This window comes from Pan troglodytes, chromosome 13 (genome assembly GCF_028858775.2).
Source record: "Pan troglodytes isolate AG18354 chromosome 13, NHGRI_mPanTro3-v2.0_pri, whole genome shotgun sequence".
Lineage (NCBI taxonomy): Eukaryota > Metazoa > Chordata > Mammalia > Primates > Hominidae > Pan > Pan troglodytes.
Genome location: NC_072411.2, coordinates 73,849,556 through 73,870,290, shown reverse-complemented (window position 1 = coordinate 73,870,290; position 20,735 = coordinate 73,849,556). Strand labels below are relative to the sequence as shown.

The 20,735-nt window shown below is 37.6% G+C and overlaps 1 protein-coding gene across 5 annotated transcripts in view; it reads left to right on the top strand.

The window, feature by feature from the left end:
- The window catches only part of SLC25A12 (solute carrier family 25 member 12), a 223,182-nt gene that overhangs the window by 188,732 nt on the left and 13,715 nt on the right, over positions 1-20,735 (top strand). For 4 of the 5 annotated variants that reach the window (XM_009443763.4, XM_003949917.6, XM_063790577.1 and 1 more), the window contains exons 10-13: positions 3,721-3,802; positions 5,421-5,579; positions 8,651-8,703; positions 9,244-9,324. In XM_009443763.4, coding sequence (XP_009442038.1) covers positions 3,721-3,802; positions 5,421-5,579; positions 8,651-8,703; positions 9,244-9,324 — 375 coding nt within the window. The remainder of the gene's footprint in view (positions 1-3,720; positions 3,803-5,420; positions 5,580-8,650; positions 8,704-9,243; positions 9,325-20,735) is intronic. The other variant, XM_009443761.5, reaches the window with a different exon arrangement.

Sequence of the window (20,735 nt, the reverse complement as noted above, 5' to 3'; positions counted from 1 at the left end):
ATTTTTGTTTTTATAGAATCTAGCCTTTTTTCCCCCTTCCAATGCTTGATATAAAAACTTTAGCTATTTCTCCCTTTTATTCTACCCATTAATGGTGTGTCATTTGAAAGAGGTAGTTCTCCCTATTGAGTTGGCCGTGTGGTTTGGGCAGGTTTGACTTGTTAACTGACATAATCTTGCCTTATCTAATGCATCATCACTGCTCACTGCAGCCTCAACCTCCCAGGCTCAAGTGATCCTTCCACTTCAGCCTCTCAAGTAGCTGGGACCACAGGCATGTACTACCATGCCTGGCTAACTTTTGTATTTGTTGTAGAGATGGAGTTTTACCATGTTGCCCAGGCTGGTCTTGAACTCTTGGGCTCAAGTGATCTTGCCTGCCTCAGCCTCCCAAAGTGCTGGGATTACTGCTATGAGCCACCTCACTAGACCTAATTCTCACTTACAAAATGAGATACGTATAACAAAAAAATGAAGAGAACATCTCTTTAAATGAGGTCTCAACTTATTTCCTATCATACACATATGCTTAGGGAGTAGGTTAAAAATCATTTAAGATTCTCAACTCTTGTTTTGAAAAACACTTAATTAACCTTGTTAAATATCAAACTTTACGACCATAATCATAACCTTAAGGGAAAGAGCATCTTTTCCTTTGGCCCATTTGCTCACGGCAGGCAATCTTCTTAGTGCTGAGTGTTTTCCTTCAGCCTAAATGCTAAAAATTCAGGACACAGTCATTAATAGGGATGACAGCGGTAGCATTTCATTTATGAATATTCATGAAGTGAAATCCATAGCATTAATTACATTAATTTACATACCTGAATACAAGCGAGCCATAAGTGATAACGAAGCCTTAAAAAAATGTTGCTAACCGTATATTGTATGTTTTCTTTTAAATGTTATTTAATAAGGGTGAAGGTGACATTTCTGTCAAAAGGCATTTGGGTATTTATAGTTAGAAATGTTTTTAGCAAAGAATTAAAGCACAGTATAATCCTTCAGTTTTCATAGGATTTTGTAGGGCTTATAAACATTCTTTAAAGGAAGAAAGTATACAGAAAAATATATGCAGTTGAATACAGGAGAAACCTTTTATATGAATAAGGGTATTAGTGGTTACTTGATGCTTATTTAGGATCATAGGCTTTTTATTCTGTGAGTTTTAATTCAACATATTCTTTTGAAAGGATACATGATTGAAAATAATTCATAATCTATGAGAATGAAATTTATTTTCATCCATTTTTGTGATTGAGAAACTCTAACTGGGGGAAATAACATTCTACATACATTTTTTTTTTTTTTTTTTTTTTTTTTTTTTGGGGCAGAGTCTTGCTCTGTCACTCAGGCTGGAGTGCAGTGATGTGATCTCAGCTCACAGCAACCTCCACCTCCAGGTCCAAGTGATGCTCCCACTTCAGCCTCCCAAGTAGCTGGGATTATAGGCACCTGCCACTATACCTGACTAATTCTTATATTTTTAGTAGAGAGAGGGTTTCACCATGTTGGCCAAGCTGGTCTTGAACTCCTGAACTCAAGTGATCCGCCCACCTTGGCCTCCCAAAATGCTCAGATTACAGGTATGAGCCACTGTGCTGGCCCAGTGCATTTTTAAAGAAGTTAAAAACATATGCCAATGTGTTTAGTAGGTAGCATAATAGCTATATTGATTTTAAAATGTGAGCTAAAATGCCTGTCTTTGTTTGGACTCCTATTACAAATTACCATAGGTGGTTTAGATAGCAAACATTTATTTCTCATAGTTCTAGAGGCTAGAAAGTACAAGATCAAGGTGCTGGCTGATTCAGTTACTGGTGAGGGCCCTATTCCTAGTCTGTAGACAGCAGGCTGCTTGTTATATCCTTGTTATAAGAGGGAGAGATAGAGGGAGGTCGTCTTTCTTGTGTCTTTTCTTATAATGGCACTAATCCTATCATGAGGGCTCCATTTTCATGACCTAATTACCACCCAAAGTTGCCACCTTCACATACAATCACATTGGGCAGTAGGGTCTCAACACATGAATTTTGGGGAGTCACAAGCATTGAATCTGTAGCAATGCCATAACTTGAATTCCTTCAAAGTATATGAGATTAAATATCATCATTGCCTTGAAAGGACAGATTGTGTATATGTTTTCAACTGTTGTCTTTGAAACAAAGTATCAGAATTAACTGGTTAATCAACATTTTAGAAACTCATTAAAGCATATTCAGTTAATTATACTGAAGCATATTCAATATAGTGGGCCCTCCATCTGCTTGAGTTTCATGTCCTTGGATTCAACCAACTGTGGATGGAAAATATTTGGGAAAAAACAAACAATAAAAAATAACACTACAACAATAAAAAAATACAAAATTTAAAAATACAGTATAACAACTATTTACATCTTATTTACCTTATATTAGGTATTAGAAGTAATGTAGAGATGATTTAAAGAATACAAGAGGATGTGCATAGGTTATGTGAAAATACTACACTATTTTAGATCAGGGACATGAGCATCCATGGATTTTGGTATTTGAAAGTAGTATCAGGAATATTTTTGTGCCAGGTGAGGTGGCTTATGCCTGTAATCCCAGCACTTTAGGAGGTTGAGGTGGGAGAATCGCTTGAGCTCAAGAGTTTGAGACCAGCCTGGGCAACATAAACAGACCCCATCTCTACAAAAATTTAAAAATTAGCTGGGCATGGTGGCATGCACCTGTAGTCCTAGCTACTTCGGAGGCTGAGTCATTGGGATGGCCTGAACCTGGGAATTTGAGGCTGCGGTGAGCCATGTTTGTGCCACTGCATTCCAGCCTAGGCATCAGAGTGAAACCCTGTCTCCAAAAAAAAAAAAAAAAAAGAGGAATATTTTTGCATTAATTAATAAGTGAAATATAAAATTACTTTGAAATATTTATCTCATTCTATAATTTCTATTTTTGTATATACTTTAAAATACATCTTATGTGTAATTTTATAATGTATATTAAGTTTATGTATATATAATTAAGACGTTGGCAAATATGTGAACTTTTTATTTAGTTTATTCTGTCATTTCATACTGTTTACATAGTATAGAAGGTCTTTTCATAGTGAAAATATTAAAGAACAAGACTGACACACTAGTATAGACAAATTATCTTAGATCCTTTCTTTATGCTGTGGGATACCCGTGAAATAACATCTGGTGGAATTTTTCTGTTTTTTATTATTACAGATTTTTATGTTAGAACTATGGCAGTAGTCATTAGAGATGGTAGATTATGATCAATATTCTCTGATTTAAGAATCAAGTTAATTTTTATACACTTTAGAAAGCTTTTTAAATTTTAAGTTAGTTAAAGAAGGAAAAAAATTTTATAACTGAAATGCTTGTTTACCTGAAAGATTCACTTCTGTAAACTGATAGTGTATTCCCCCAACGGTAGCAGATAAATGAGGCATTAATAGGCTTGTAAAAATTGGGGTAAGGGGGAAGCTACTGTGTATTTGGCCTAACATGGTTTTTAAATGCTGACAATAGAGTTATCTATTTTTAAATACATTGCTTTCATTTTTGGCTGCATGAATATCCTATTTTCTTCTTTTAGAAAAGATATTACTGCATTAACAATATCACTTTTAGGTTTTGTTTTTTCTTGTCTTAAAATAGTCAAATTGTAGCTTTTTCACTTGCTGTGTGCTCTTTCAAGATTTTTTTTTTACCCGTTTTCTTCTCTGCAGCAGTCTCCTGGGTTAGGCAGGCCTATCTGGCTCCAGATTGCCGAGTCTGCTTACAGATTCACTCTGGGCTCAGTTGCTGGAGGTGAGTGACATGTCTGTGTGCTGTTTGAGGCTTGTGTTAATGTAATATTATCTCACCAGACTGAGGCAGATCAGCAAAGGTGCAGTTCATTGTTTCCATGGGTCACGACTTCAGGGCTTTCTGAAGTGTTCTTTATTTTTACCTATGATCAGGAGACTTGTCGTAGCAATGGCTATGACCATCTGGCTCCAGTCTGTCTTCAGGACAGAACCTCTGTAATGATGTGAAAGTCTGGGATGCAGTGCTGCACTCACCTTAATTATACTGGCTAAGGCCAGTATGAAAAAATGGAAAATGAGACTGTGTTTATGGGACAGGTTAAGAAATTGAGATTCGCTATTATCCTTAGCAAACTAACGTAGGAACAGAAAACCAAATACCACATGTTCTCATTTATAAGTGGGAACTAAATAGGAGCTTATGAACACAAAGAAGGAAACAACAGACACTGGGGTCTACTTGTGGGGGAGGGTGGCAGGAAGGAGGGGAGCAGAAAAAATGACTATTGGATGCTGGGATTAATACCTGGGCGATGAAATATGTACAACAAACGCCCGTGACACGTGTTTACCTATGTAACAAACCTTCATATATACCCCACACCTAAAATAAAACTAAAAAAAAAAAGAAAGAAATTGAGATTTGGGATATGAATCCCAGAACCTCGTGAAATAAAAGAGCCTCTCAAAGTGACTCAGTTTTGCTTTTCTGCTTGTATGTTTTCCTTTCCCTTATCGCTTGCTTAACAATATCTGGACTTGATGTTTATTTGCAAAAATGAACCTCCCGTCCCTCCCTGTTCACAGCCAAAATTTGAGAGACTGTTTTTGCTTAAATACTCTACTTAGAAAATGTGTACAATCTGAAGTTGCTTTGTTGAGAAGAAGCTAGCAGGTGTGATTAAAATGCTTACGATTTTTTAAGATAAGCCTGAACTCAAAAGACTTTTTTTTTTCTTTTCACTCTCAGTTTTAGAAGTTGCAAACCAGGTTTTGGCTTTCAGCAGTCAAAATGTGTAATACTCTCGTTCATGTAAATAAATTTTTCATTCCCTGAGAAATTCTAAAGCATAGCCATATTTTCTTTTAAACCAAATTCTATACATAGGGATAGGATAATGTTGAAGTGTGTTTATAATATTATGGTTGTAACTATGATTAATTTACCAAGATGCTTTATTAAACTAAATTTTAAAATCATAGCCACCTAGTGTACGGATATAGTCATTTTAAGAAGTAACTGGCATAATATTTAAGCATTTAATGGAAAATATAAATAAATGTTATACATAATAGTTTAATGTTGTTATAGAAAACTGAGTGTTGATTATCTAATTTGAGAAGTGACTCAATAATCCACTCTGTAGTTTATGAACCTACGATATCAAAGAGCATTCTTGACAGTTGTTTTCTGAAGCAGCTGTATTTATGGATTTCAGTGCTTGCTATAGCCTGCTATCCCTAAGGTGTGTGTGAGGGAAAGAAAAATAATAAACTCTCTTTTGTGAGAATACATGTTGTGTTTTATTTTCTCATCCTTTAAGATAAGATTTGTCATCCTTATGGACTCTCCATTTAATTGTATTCTTTTTTAAGCCTAAAAATTGTTCTGTTTGTAGCTGTGGGAGCCACTGCAGTGTATCCTATAGATCTGGTGAAGACCCGAATGCAAAACCAGCGTGGCTCTGGCTCTGTTGTTGGGGAGCTAATGTACAAAAACAGCTTTGACTGTTTTAAGAAAGTCTTGCGTTATGAGGGCTTCTTTGGACTCTACAGGGGTGAGTAAGCAAATCCCAGCTGCTGAAGTTAGTGATTTGATCTCACCAGCAGCAGATTTTAACTCACTAATTATGGAAGCCAATATGTAGTATGCCTAGCCAGACTAGGTCTGTTTCTCTCTTTTTATTTTCTCTTTGCTCATTTCCCTTTTTGCATTCTTTCTGGTGATTAGCAATATTAATCTGCAAATAAGGTCTTCATTTCTTCTTCTTGTGATTTATATTTCTTGGTGTCCAAATTATGTGTTTGTCCCAACATGGGTCTATGTCGCCATGCTCCTACAAACCAAGGCACATATCTGCAGGTGGAATACAAGGATGATAGTTAAGAAATATAGAGCTGCTTTTCTCAAAGAATTAAAGAGGAGAAATACATCTCTTTCCTGTGAAAAAGAATCCAGGTTACCACTCAAAGATGAGTTTACCCTCCATATATTTATTTCGACTGAAATAAATATCAAATGTTTTTGTCTCTTTCAGGGACCATTTATAAATTTTTTCCAGTGAGCCATCTGAAGGTTTAAAAAAAAAAAAAAAAAGGAAAACCCTTTGGTTCCAAGTCTAATTCTTGCTTCTTTCCCCCACTTAGCTCAGAGGTGTACAGTCAAAACAGAGAGATTTTCTTTCGCAGGGAATGTTAGCAGCCACTCTAGACTGAGCACAGTGCAGTTGGCATCAGAGGCAGCACTGCGCCCCATGCAGAATTCTCCCCACCCCCCATTGTCTTTGTAGGAACTTGTCTCTTTGGAGAGAGAATGACTTTCATGTATGTGTTTTCACATTAGAATATAGGGTTTCCTTTGGGAGGGAGATTAATTTTTTAATCTCTTTGGGCGCCACTTGGGATTCTTTGAAAATACTCTCTACATGCTCAAGTCCATGCCATTTATGTAATTTACTGTACTTGTTTGTTTGCACATACAAGCTCATTAATCCCTAGCCTATTCTGAGCTCTGTTGAACTATTTGGCTTAGAAATCTTCCTAAGAAAGACTGGGCCCGAACAAAGCTTTATGCTCATGGACAGGAGGAAAAAAACACCGCTGGTTAGCATTATATACAGGTATTCAAGCAAAAAATATAACTCCGATAAACTCATAATTGAAGTAGAGGGTCACAAGGATGTTCATTTTTAGCATTATATATAGAATAAGAGGAGAGAGTTATTCCGAAATCAAACTAGGCTCAAGTACCCTGCTCTTGAGAATGAATGTGATGAGTTTTCCTCAAATATTCAGAACTGTAGTCTCTTTGAATTCCACCTGTACAGCATGTACCCTGTGGAAAGGCGTACAATATCCAGAATGCAGACCTTTCCATGTGAATGCTTGTTTTAACTGATTAAACCCTGCATATCCAGATTTTATTTAATGGGGAATCAAGGTTGAGTGGCATTAAGGTTGTTTTTTTCCTTGATATCTCCAATATTTCTTTGTTGAATAATGACCTTTCTCCTCTTTGGTATACTTTTAAATTGCAAAGAAAATGTCCCCTATTAAAAGGAACCTAGATATTTACTGCATAGTTTAGCCTTCTCAATGGATAGATGCTTACAGAAGATTTCATTTGAGAGAGATGTCATGTTAATTAAATGGATGCAATATAGCAAGTAGGGGAGGGGATTGTTGGTTTTATTCAGGATGTAAGCTCATAAAAGCAGTTCTTTAAATGAGAGACTTTTGTATTAGGGAGAAGATTGTAGGAGTCCTGTATGTGAGCACTATGATTATTGAGATTGTCATATATTGCTTGCAACTGGTCCATTATTCTGTCAGATGATTGACAAAATTGTTGACAGATTAGCTAAATTTCTTTGCAGGCAACAATGATAAAATGACACAAATCAGTACTTTATTAAATTCCATGAGCCTTATTGAGGCGAGTTGTAAAACAAATATGCATGCTGACATGGTTGTATGGGAGTTAGATTAAAAGTAATAGAGCCTGATAATCACGAGGGTTAGAAAGTTAAGACTGCCATCTGCTGATTTGTTCTTTTAAATCAGTCTGCTACGCATGAAAGGTGTGTGTGGCTTTGTGTGTATCATTGATAATTCAGCCTGACAGTAGCCTATATGTATGATTACTTGTGGCTCTCAACTTATGGAACTCAGCAGTATCCTCAAAGCAGGCTTAAGATCAGCAGTCAGCAAGCAGGCAAACACATATATAACTCCCCTTTGGCTGGATGATTTAAAGGATATAAAATGTTTATTGTTAGCATCTTTAAAAAATGTATGCAAAAAAGTATGCTAACAATTTGGATAAGCTGTGTGCTTTAGAAAGCTGAGCCCAACAGATGTTGAATTGTTTATTTTTTTCTTTTCCAGTTTACAACCAGCCTGGGGAATTTAACTTTCTAAGGATTATGATTTCCTTTGTTTTGAGGGGATTCTTTTAAAATGTCTTAAGCTTGACATATATTAGACAATAAGAATACAACAGGCATATGTTTTTGCTTATAGGAGATACTCGTTAAACAATACTTAAAACTGCATTTTTCTTTGCAGTTTTGGCTTCCTTTTAAATAAATGAATATTGAATGCTGTGTTTCTCTGAAGAGAAGATTATGGGAGTTAGTATTCTATAATAACCAAGCCACTGTATGCCATTATGTAGGTAGCATAGTTTGTGGCAAAATCTGGGTATGCTTAACAGCATGCTTTTCAGAGCTTTTCCAAGTGTACAGTGTCTGTGTATGTTTATATGTTGTTGGTTGTAATAAGGGAGGGAATTTTGTTACATTGTTATTGGCAGTGTTCCCAGAATAGAGAAGACGCATGGCTCCGTTTCTTCTTCATGGACTTTTTGGGAGGTGTTGGATAACTAGGCTTTAAAGTAAGCATGCTTAAGAAGAGGATTTATAGCCTCAAGAAAACGTGACATTATACTGCATTTGTAAATAATTGTTACATATGTATACAGAGTTTTAAGGATAATCTTTTTTCCCATTTTAATGAAAACTCTGCAATGTTTGATGGGTAAATAATATGGGGGAAACTCTTTGTTGCTGGGCTTGTGTATTCATGTCTGGTACAGCTATATTGCTGATGATTCTGTCCCTTTACCTAGGTCTGATACCACAACTTATAGGGGTTGCTCCAGAAAAGGCCATTAAACTGACTGTAAGTTTCTCTCTAACTGAATTTATGTCATTTGTTTAGATTACCATTAAGCCAAAAAGCTAAAATCAAGGCTAGGCGTGGTAGCTCATGCCTATAATCTCAGCATTTTGGGTGGTGGGAGGATCACTTGAGACCAGGAGTTCTAAACCAGCATAAGCATAGTAAGAACTCAGCTCTACCAAAACAACAACAACAACAACAAAATTAAAAATTAGCCAAGTGTGGTGATTTATGCCAGGAGGCTGATGTGGGAGGATTGCTTGAGTCCAGGAATTTGAGGCTGTAGTGAGCTATGATCATGCCACTGCACTCCAGCCTGAGCAACAGAGTGAGACCCTGTCTCAAAAACAAAACTAAAATTGATGCTGCTGACACTGGCACACTATCGCAGAATTTGTACAACTTTAATTTTACATGTAAGCATTTGATAATTTTAAATTTTATCATAAGACAAATATTTTGCTGACTTGGAAAAGCAACAGTATGCCAGAAGAGAAATGGTTGGGAATTTTGGTTAACTGATGTTGTTTTTCTAATTAGGTTAATGATTTTGTTCGGGACAAATTTACCAGAAGAGATGGCTCTGTTCCACTTCCAGCAGAAGTTCTTGCTGGAGGCTGTGTAAGTATTACTGTTAGGCGCTTCCTGTGACAAATACATTCCGTTGACCTTTTTGCACAGATATAATAGATATCTTAGTGGCATTTCCCTTGAACTCAAGGGATTCTAAGCAGGTTTTCTCAATAATCATATGGAATAAGTTTTAAATTTTATTGTAAAAGCTAACGGGTTTTGAGTGTAGAAAAGAGGTAGCATTTTCCGCCAGTTAGAATGGTGATCATTAAAAAGTCAGGAAACAGCAGATGCTGGAGAGGATGTGGAGAAATAGGAACCATTTTACACTGTTGGTGGGAGTGTGAATTAGTTCAACCATTGTGGAAGACAGTGTGGCAATTCCTCAAGGATCTAGAACTAGAAATACCATTTGACCCAGCAATCCCATTACTGAGTATATACCCAAAGGATTATAAATCATTCTACTATAAAGACACATGCACACATATGTTTATTGTGGCACTATTCACAATAGCAAAGACTTGGAACCAACCCAAATGCCCATCAGTGACAGACTGGATTAAGAAAATGTGGCACATATACACCATGGAATAATATGCAGCCATAAAAAAGGATGAGTTCCTGTCCTTTGCAGGGACATGGATGAAGCTGCAAACCATCATTCTCAGCAAACTATCACAAGGACAGAAAACCAAACACCACATGTTCTCACTCATAGGTGGGAATTGAACAATGAGAACACCTGGACACAGGGCAGGGAGCATCGCACACTGGGGCCTGTCATGGGGTTGGGGGTTGGGGGAGAGATAGCAGTAGGAGAAATACCTAATGTAAATGATGAGTAGATGGGTGCAGCAAACCAACATGGCACATGTATACCTATGTATCAAACCTGCACATTGTGCACATGTACCCTAAAACTTAAAGTATAATAACAAAAAAAGAGGTGGCATTTTCATCAGCTCTATCTCTTTGATGCTCCTAAAGCATTACCTTCCAGACTTTTTTAAAAGTTCTAATTCCTATGCCTTTTAAGAAATAGAGTACAGAAAATATAGTAGTGGGTAGAGTTACCATTCATATATGTTAACTGGAACTTTAAAACAAGTGTGAGATGGCTGATTAATTGGGCCCTTATATCTTAGGTATAGGACTGAGTAAGCCATTGTTTAATAATAATTTTTCTTCTTTAGAGGCCAGAGGGTATGGCAAACAATAATAACGGTAACTACATTTCAGCTATTGACAGAAATTCTGAACCAAGAGACTCAGATATTTACTTAGCGCACAAAGGGTTCTGTCTTTAAAGTGTAAGCATGACATTGGCTTTGGACCAATTCTTAAATCTATTTGCAGCTCAACTAATTTCATTTGTGGTATTTGTTTCATATTTGATAACACATGGTTCGTTTAAGACTTGTTTAGTCCATTTTGTTCTTGGAAACATTAATAACTTCCAGTTGAATTGGCTGACAGTCTTGGCTAAAACTTCCTCAGTTGCTTGTGAAACCTGAAGTGATGAGGTCAGTGACCTTGGCAACATTTAATTCAGAGACACTGCCTCGGGGGTCAGAGAGAGAGAGAGGTTGCTCCAGGTTCTCTTTGATATGTGTCAGTGTGGCACATACCTGAGTCCTCTGCAGAGTTGCTTTGGAAGAGGTGGACTGCTGTGTGGGTGTGTGTGTGCCTGTATGCATGCCCCAGCACATTCTCAGGAAGGAAATCTCTTTGGCTACATTTCTTTTTTAATGAAGAGTTAACAGTGGACATAGAATAAAACTTTTGCTTAGGTGGATCACCAAAAATGAAGTTTCTCTTCTTCCTTTATTCCAATTAGATTCTGTAATTGGTTCTTATCTAGAGAGAGAACCTTTGCCAATCATAAATATTCTTTTTCTTGGTCGTTTTAAGTTTCTGTTTGGTTAAGAAGCTTTCTAACTCATTTTTATCACAGCACATGCATACCTTTGCCAGAAATATAAGTCATGCTCTTTCTGTTCCATGTAGCTAATTATTTGTTTCCATTTGCAATATCCAGGTTTTTGGTCATGAAGCTGACCTGTTTCCATGTCTGACATGTGACCTAAGTGGTTAAACCAAAATAAGATGTTTAGTTCCTTTGTTCTTCCTAGCTACCGACCCTGTTTATAGGTTTGAACTTTAGGAATTTCTATTGAAGTCTGGGTTGCCTTGAGGGTTGTGCTGACACTCTAAATCTCTTCCTTAATCATGACTCATTTCTGGAGGCTTTGATGGATTGTCTAGTGGGAAATTGACAGCATGAAAAATAGTCAGGTTGGACTCTAGGCAGAATGATAAGGTTGTCTGCAGTTCTTCACCACAAACATTTTCTGCTTCCCCCTTGCTCTAAATCTCTTCTTTCAGGGAAGAAGAAAAAAGTGCAATTATTGAGTTTCTACTGACAAATTCAGTTATGCTATGCTATAAATGATTGTTAAAACATAATTCACTGTTTCTCCCCAAAGTCTATAAATTTCAACAGAGAATAAAGTCTTAAAAATAATGAGTCTCTCTTTATAGAATATCAGGCTGTATGGGACATAGGATACTCCATTTCCTAAATGATACCTGGCAAACAGCCACCAGATTAACACTGTGAAGAGTGGCTGTCTGTGAGCCTGACCCTGAGTCTTCACCATCCTGAGTAGTGGTGGTGATACGATGTACGGTGTCCTTATGGCTTTTGGCTGAGTGCTGTCAGTGCCACTAGTGAGAAGAATGCTGCTGTTCTTCCAAAAATTACCCAATTTTAAAGATGCACCTAATGCATTAACCTATTGCAGGTTAATTAGGAAGAAATGGCTCAAATTGAGTTCTAGGCTTTTTTTTCCCAGAGGAAGGATTAACTAGGACCTAGGCCTTGAGTTCCCTGTAGATGAGAGGGAAATTTTATTACCATGGAAATGACAATATTCCCTTTTAGGAAAAATGGTGTGTGTTGACTAGATCATGAAGTGACCTAGAAGTGAAAATCTCTAGTCCTTGGGCATTATATATTTTGTTGTTGTTGTATGTTTTGTTTTATTATCTGGTTTGTTTTTGTTTTCGTTTTTGTTTTGAGATGGAGTTTTGCTCTTGTTATCCAGGCTGGAATGCAATGGCACGATCTCGGCCCACCGCAGCCTCCACCTCCCAGGTTAATGCGATTCTCCTGCCTCAGCCTCCCTAGTAGCTGAGATTACAGGCATGTGCCACTGCACCCGGCTAATTTTGTATTTTTAGTAGAGCTGGGGTTTCTCCATGTTAGTCAGGCTGGTCTCGAACTCCCGACCTCAGGTGATCCACCGGCCTCGGCCTCCCAAAGTGCTGGGATTACGGGCGTGAGCCACCACACCCGGTCTTTATGATCTGTTTTTAAAGGCATGTGATTTTTGTTTTTTTGTTTGTTTGTTTTTCTTCTTTTTTGAGACAGGATCTCAGTCTGTTGCCCAGGCTGGAGTGGCGTGGTGCGATCTCAGCTCACTGCAGCCTTGACCTCCTGGGCTCAAGGGCTCCTCCCATCTCTCAGCCTCCCCAGTAGCTGGGACTACAGGTGCATGCCACCATCCTCTGCTAATTTTTGTATTTTTTGTAGAGTTGGGGTTTCATCATGTTGCCCAGGCTGGTCTCGAATTCCTGGGCTCAAGCAACCCACCTGCCTTGGCCTCCTAGTTTTGGGATTACAGGTGTGAGTCACCAGGCTGGCCAAGGCCTGTGATTTTTGATACATGCAAAAGAATACAAACAATATAATTACAGAATAATAATAAAATGAGCATCCATGCTTCTAGCACCCAACTTAACTAAAACGTTACTACTATTGTTGATGTTGATTATTGCTTTTGATGTAGCTTGAATCAGCTAATGAGGAATAAATACCTTTTTTACTGGGCTGAACATTTTATAGGGATTATCTCATTATTGTTCCCAACTAGAGTTGAAAAAACTAAAACCTTAGTGAAATCCAAATTTTGACTTAGTAAATATCAAAATTGTGGTTCAAACCACTTCTATCTCCAAATCCATATTCTTTCACACTTGATATAGGTTTTCATTTGTTCTTTCATATATTCACTTACTCATTGAATACCTGATATGTTTCATGCAAATTTTAAAAATACCACCTTTAGGCCGGGGGTGGTGGCTCACGCCTGTAATCCCAGTACTTTGGGAGGCCGAAGCAAGTGGATCACCTGAGGTCAGGAGTTCGAGACCAGCCTGGCCAACATAGTGAAACCCCGTCTCTACTGAAAATACAAAAAAATTAGCCAGGTGAAGTGGCGCGTTCCTACAGTCCCAGCTACTTGGGAGGCTGAGGTAGGAGAATCGCTTGAACCCAGGAGGCGGAGGTTGTAGTGAGCTGTGATCGTGCCACTGCACTCCAGCTTGGGCAACAGAGTGAGACTCTGTCTCAAAAAAAAAAACAAAAAACAAAACAAAACAAAAAAACAGAAAAAATAACAGCTTTATTGAGATATACTTAACATACCATACAACTCCCCCATTTAATGTGTATAATTCAGTGTTTTGTTGTGAAACCATCACCACAATCAATTTTAGAACATTTTTATCAACACAGAAAGAAATGCAGTACCTTTTAGCTATCACTTCTCAATCTTCCCATCCCATCCGTAAGATCTAGGCAACTGTATTGCCCAGGCAGGAGTGCAGTGGTGCGATCAAGGCTCACAGCAACCTTGAACTGCCGGCTCAGGCAATCCTCCCACCTCAGCTTCATGAGTAGCTAGGACTGCAGGTGTGTGCCACCACCCTCAGCTAATTTTTAAGTTTTTCATAGAGACAGGGTCTTACTTGGCCAGGCTGGCCTTGAGCTCCTGGCCTCAAGCAATCCTTCTGCCTCCTCCTCCCAATGTACTAGAGTTACAGATACGAGCCACTGCACTTGGCCTCTAGGCAACTGTTAATATACTTTCTGTTTTTATAAATTCACCAATTCTGAATATTTTATATAAATGGAGGCTGGGCGTGGTGGCTCATGCTTATAATTCCAGCACTTTGGGAGGCTGAGGTGTGTGGATCACTTGAGGTCAGGAGTTTGAGACCAGCCTGGCCAACACGGTGAAACCCCATCTTTATAAAAAATGCAAAAATTAGCCAGGCGTGGTGGCAGGTGCTTTTAATCCTGGCTACTTGGGAGGCTGAGGCAGGAGAATCACTTGAGCCTGGGAGGCGGAGGTTGCAATGAGCAGAGATTGTGCCCACTGCACTCCAGCCTGGGCAACAGAGAGAGACTCTGTCTCAAAATAAATAAATAAATAAGGAATCATGATATGTGGCCTTTTGTAAGCATGACATTGTGCCTAACTTTTTTCACTTAGCATGTTTTCAAGGTTCATCTGTGTTGTAGCATGTATCAGTACTTAATTCATTTTTATTGCTGAATATATGGATATACTACAGTTTGTTCATTCATTAGTTGATAAACATTTGAGTTGTTTCTACCTTTTGACTTATGAATAATGCTGCTATGAATATTGCTATATAAGGTTTTGCATGGACATGTTTTCATTTCTCTTGGGTATATACATATGAGTGGAATTGGTGTGTCATATGACAACTGTAATTAGCATTTTCAGGACTGCCAGACTGTTTTTCAAAGTGGCTACATCCTTTTGCATCCCTACTAGTAGTGTGAAGCTTCTGATTTCTCTACATCTTTGCTAGTATGTGTGTGCGTGTGTGTGTGTGTGTGTATTTTTTTAAATAATGGTAGCATCTCACTATGTTGCCCAAGCTGAGAGTGCAGTGACTGTTCACGGGTGTGAACATCACATGCTACAGCCTCGAACTCCTGGCCTCAAGTGATCTTCCTGCCCCATCCTCCTGAGTAGCTGGGACTACAGGCATGTGCCATCATGCACAGCTACTTTCCACATCTTTGATAACACTTCTTATTGTCTGTCTTTTTACTATAGCCATCTTACTGAGTGAAAAGTGATACCTTATTGTGGCCTAATGACTGATAATGTTGAGCATCTTTTTGTGTGCATATTGACCACTTGTATATCTTCTTTGAAAAAATGTCTATTCAGAATTTTTGCCTATTTTTAAATTGGATTGTTTTTTGGTTACAGAGTTCTTTGTATATTCTAGATATGAGTCCCTTTTCAGATATTTTTTATTTTCTTGATGATGTCTTTTGAAGAATTGGGCTTTAATGAAGTTCGTTTAATCTATTTTTTCTTTTGTTGTTTGTGCTTTTGGTGTTATATCTAAGAAGTCATTAATCCAAGATCATGAAGATGTATGCCTTTTTTTTCTGGTATATAGAAATTGACTTTATATGTATGCCTCCTTTTTTCTTTTCAGAGTTTTATAGTTTTAGCTTTTACATCTAAGTCTTTTTCGATTTTTAAGCCTAAGTTTTTTAGGTTTTTTTTTTTTTTTGCCTTGAACAGAGAGAGATATTACTAAATGTCAGTTTTGTTTTATTTTTGATTGCTAATGTTTTGGTGTATTTCCTTCTAATGTTTTCATATACATGTGTACATGCTCTTATGCATAGACATATGTGTGCACATGTGTACACACACACACACACACTTTTTAAAACCAGATGGAAGTTTTGTTGACTCTGACTTCCTGATTGGAAATGCAAGCAACTCTCACTTACTACAGGAAAGAGGGAGTCACAGTGGAATGTCTTATTTTAGAAGTAGTATATAACCTTTGGGAATAGTAGTATAAACAGATTGTGCATTTTCAGATTTTTATTTTTATTTTTTCGAGACAGAGTCTCGCACTGTCGCCCAGGCTGGAGTGCAGTAGCGTGATCTTGGCTCGCTGCAAGCTCCGCTTCCTGGGTTCACGCCATTCTCCTGCCTCAGCCTCCCGAGTAGTTGGGACTACAGGCACCCGCCACCAGGCCTGGCTAATTTTTTGTATTTTTAGTAGAGACGGGGTTTCACCGTGTTAGCCAGGATGGTCTCGATCTCCTGACCTCGTGATCCACCCGCCTCGGCCTCCCAAAGTGCTGGGATTACAGGTGTGAGCCACAGCGCCCGGCCCATTTTCAGATTTTTAAATCTCATTGTGAACATTAACCAAACTTGTGTTTTATATCTATATCAAAATCTTCTCAAAAAAACTTACTCATTCAGAATTTATGATAACTTGGATGTGCTATCCCAACATGTTTTTTGTTTATTTGTTTGTAGTATCTATAAATTGAACTCTAGGTTAAATTGCCTGACCTTGGCTAGGTGTGGTGGCTCATGACTGTAACCTCCACACTTTGGAAGGCTGAGGTGGGAAGATGGCTTGAGCCCAGGAGTTCAAGGCCAGCTTGTGCAACATAGTGGGACCCCCCATCTCTACAAATAATAATAATTTTTTAAAATTGCTTGACCTTTTTTTAGGTGGAGATGGGGTAAGATTGTATGTGTGTGTATACAGTTGCTCAGTAAATATCTCTTATGAATGTTGAGTGTTGTATGAGTATTAAATATGTAACAGTAGGTTTTAAATAATTTTTCCTGTTATTCTCATAGGTAAACCATTCTTATCAGACCATATGTTTATTTTTCTATTAGAAAATTTCTGTCTTTCTGTACACACACACACACACACACACACAGATCCAGATATTCCTCGACTTACAATGAGGTTACATTGTAATAAACCTATCATGAGTTGGAAATTTTTAGGTCAACAGTGCACTTAATACACCTAACCTTCTGAATGTCATAGCTTAGCCTATCCTACCTAAAACATGCTCAGAACACTTATGTTAGCCTATAATTGGGCAAAATCATAAAACACAAAGCCTGTTTTATAATACAGTATTGGATATCTCATGTAATTTATTGAATACTGTACTGAAAGTGAAAAACAGAAAGGCTGTATGAGTACTTGAAATATTGTTTCTACTGAATGCATATTGCTTTTGCACCATTGTAAAGTCAAAAAACCATAAGTTGTATCATTGTTAAGTTGGGGACCACCTGTATATATGTGTTTATATATAATATTTATATGTACAAATGTATGTTTATTCGAAGACACAAATATAATTGAATGTTTGATTATGATATCTATTGTGGGCAAAAATAGTACCTTAATGTCAACCTAGAATTTTCAAAGTACTTTATTATGCATTATTGTCACCCTCTATAAAATAGGTAGATGAGAAACAGAAGTCCAAAAAGGCTAACTCTCTTACCCCAATTTACACAGCTAATATATGCTGGAGGTTTCATGTGAACCCAAGTATTCTGATTTTTTTAGACCAAGTCCTTTTATTCTATGATGTCCTTTTGGGGGAATCAAATCATTGATTGTGTCAAAATAAATCTAGATGACCCTATTCAACTTTATAGTGACTTTCTTGCCTCTTTCCTTCCTTCCTTTAATAAGTGTATGAATATGACATATTTACATATTTGGTTTTTTAGGTATAATTAACATTTTTAAAAGGAACAGATTTTAGATATTCAGCTCAATGAGTTTTGACAGTTGTATACACCCATGTAATCACCACCTAAGATAATGAACATTTCACCCCAGAAAGGTCGTTCATGCATCTTTCCATTCAGTCCCTTCTCCCTTACCCCATGCAACCACACTTCTGATTTCTGTCTCAAGTTTTGTTGTTCTTGGATTTCATGTAAATGGAGTGCACGAGATGCATTCTTTCATGGCTGGCTTCTTTTGTTTAACATGTTTTCAGAGAGTCATCCTTGTGTGGGTATCAGGTTTGTGTTTGTTTTAAATTTTGCTGAGTAGTATTTCATTGTACGAATTTACCACCGTTTGTTTATCCATTTTTCTCTTGATGGATGTTTGGGTTTTTGTCTGTTACAAATAAGGTTGCTGTAAACATTCTTGTACAAATCTTTTTGTCAACCAATATTTTCATTTTTCTTGGGTATCTAAGAATAGAATAGAGTCGATGTATATTCAATTTAAAATAAACTGCCAGTTAGTTCTTAGAAGTGGATGGATCATTTTATAGTCTCCTAAGCAGTGTACAAGTATTCCAGTTGTTCCACATCTTCACTAATGTTTGATATCTGTAGTGTTTTTGATAGTAATCATTGTAGGTATGTGAAATAGTATCTTATTGTGGTTTAAATTTGCATTCTTCTGATTCCTAAAGATGTTGATTATCTTTTCATGTGTTTATTGGCTATTCGTATATGTGTGTGTGTGTGTGTGAAGTATCTGTTCAAGTCTTTTGCGTACATTTTATTAGGTTTCATATTTTTTACTAATTGTAGAAGTTGTTTATACATCATGGATACAGCCCTTTGTCAAATAGATGTGTTCTGGATTTTTTTTGCCAGTTTGTGACTTGTTTATTACTTTTATTAATGATGTTTATAGTAGTTTTTAAAGAAAAAGTAATTATGTAGTTTTTTGGATAGATCCAGAAACTTAAGGGAGAATAAATTTAAATATCTTTCCAAATTAACAAAGCAGAATATTAAAAAATCTAAATGGACTAACCTTTAGGTACTTTCTAATGGTCTCTTTGGTAAGTACCTGTTCTTTTTTAATTGTTAAACTCGAATCAGAGATTAGTGATAAACTTACCTAGCTGACTGCATTACCTCTTTCAGAGAGTATATACTCCTGAGTGGATGGAAGTCATGAAACTCAAAACTTATTACTCAGCAAAGTGCTAATGTTGCAGGTGAATTTTCACAACCCTATGCGAACACACTTTCTGGAGAACACGTTCTTTCCCTTTGTGTCTTGCTTTCAGTCTGCATAGTGCTCTCACATGAGTTAGTAGTGCACAAGACCTCGGTAAGGCAGAGAGCATGGTTGTGGGAATGGAATGGTTATGCCGAATGCAAAATCTATGACGATCTAGGTCAGTAGTCTTCCAAACCTAGAATCTTTCAACTCTCCCATGCTTTTTCTCCGCTTAAGCATGTGTCTACACACACCACATACACACACCCTCCCTTCATATCGGTAAAGCAAAAAGCCCACATGTTAGGCGGAGCATTTACTAATCCTGGGGGCCAAGATCTGTAACTAGCCAGCTCCTTATGATGAAGAATTCTATGTCTTCCTCAGCAAGCCAAGCTTGTATATCTCTAAAGAGTAGTTTGGAAACAGCTCTTCCACCTCTCATCCCCAGGAATTAGTGTGGTCCAACTTTATGCCTACATACTTATGTGAACACATATAGATATGCATACAAGTTGAAAATCCTTATATATTTATGTCAAAAGTGGCTTATGATAGGTACACAGGGATTTTCATTCTTGCTGTCTTAGTTCGTTTTGGCTGCTATTAAAAAATACCTTCGATGGAGTAATTTATAAACAACAGAAATTTATTGCTCACAATTCTGGAGGCTGGAAGTTCAAGATCAAGGTACCAGCAGATTCAGTGTCTGGTGAGGGAGGGCTTGCTCTCTGCTTCCAAGATGGCACCTTGCTGCTGTGTGCTTGCATGTACCTTGCTGCTGTGTGCTTGCATGTACCTTGCTGCTGTGTGCTTGCATGTACCTTGCTGCTGTGTGCTTGCATGGTAGGAGAGACAAGGCAGCTCCCTTCAACCTCATTTATAAGGGCACTAATCCCATTCACTAGGGCAGAACCATCATGACTTAATCACCTCCCAAAATGCCCTACTTCTTAATACTATAATGTTGGATATTAGTTCCAACATATGCATTGTGGGGAAACACCAACATTCAGATCATAGCACTTCCCTTACCCTAGTTAGGAGTATATGTAGTGTTAATTTGTAACACCCTCGCATATATCATCACTCAGCAATGAGCACATTGCATTTATTTCTTTTAAACTATCACTATCCTATTTTAGAAAGAACCATAGCATTTCCTATTGCTTTACAAAAATATGAACGGTTGGTGGTGTGCAAGGCTGAGTCACTGTCTGTTCCTGTTCCTCTTGAGTCAGTCCTAGTGACAGCTAGTTCTGTGACTTTTACTGTTTATCTGGTTATTTTATACGCACATACTGTGTTCATCTGGAGTTGATGTGACCTTAAATAAATTGAAGTTAGATTTTCATCAGTCTCGATAAGGGAAGACTTTATAATGAGTTGCTTAGATTGGATATTTTGTGGTTGGAGGGAAATCATTTCAATCTATAGGAGACAACAGATCAAAGAAGGAAATAAACAAAGGACTTGGCACAAGCAGGGCCCAGTCTCCAACCTCTTTGTGAACCTTGCCCCAGGGGTAGGATTGAGAGGGCAGAAGGTTGAATAGGCCTAATCCTGTATACAGCCCCTCGGCCTTTGGCACTGTGGAGGCATGGTGACATCTCAAAATTACGTCCTTTTCCCCACTAACTTTTGCTGTCAGCTTTAGTTGATTTTCTCATTAAAAAATTCATATGATATAAGATTAAATGGAAGTTTTTTATTCTTTCCATTTCTGTTATATATGGGTAACCCTCATTCAAAATGAGATTTGTTCCCTTTTATGTATCTTTTAAACTCAGTTCTAG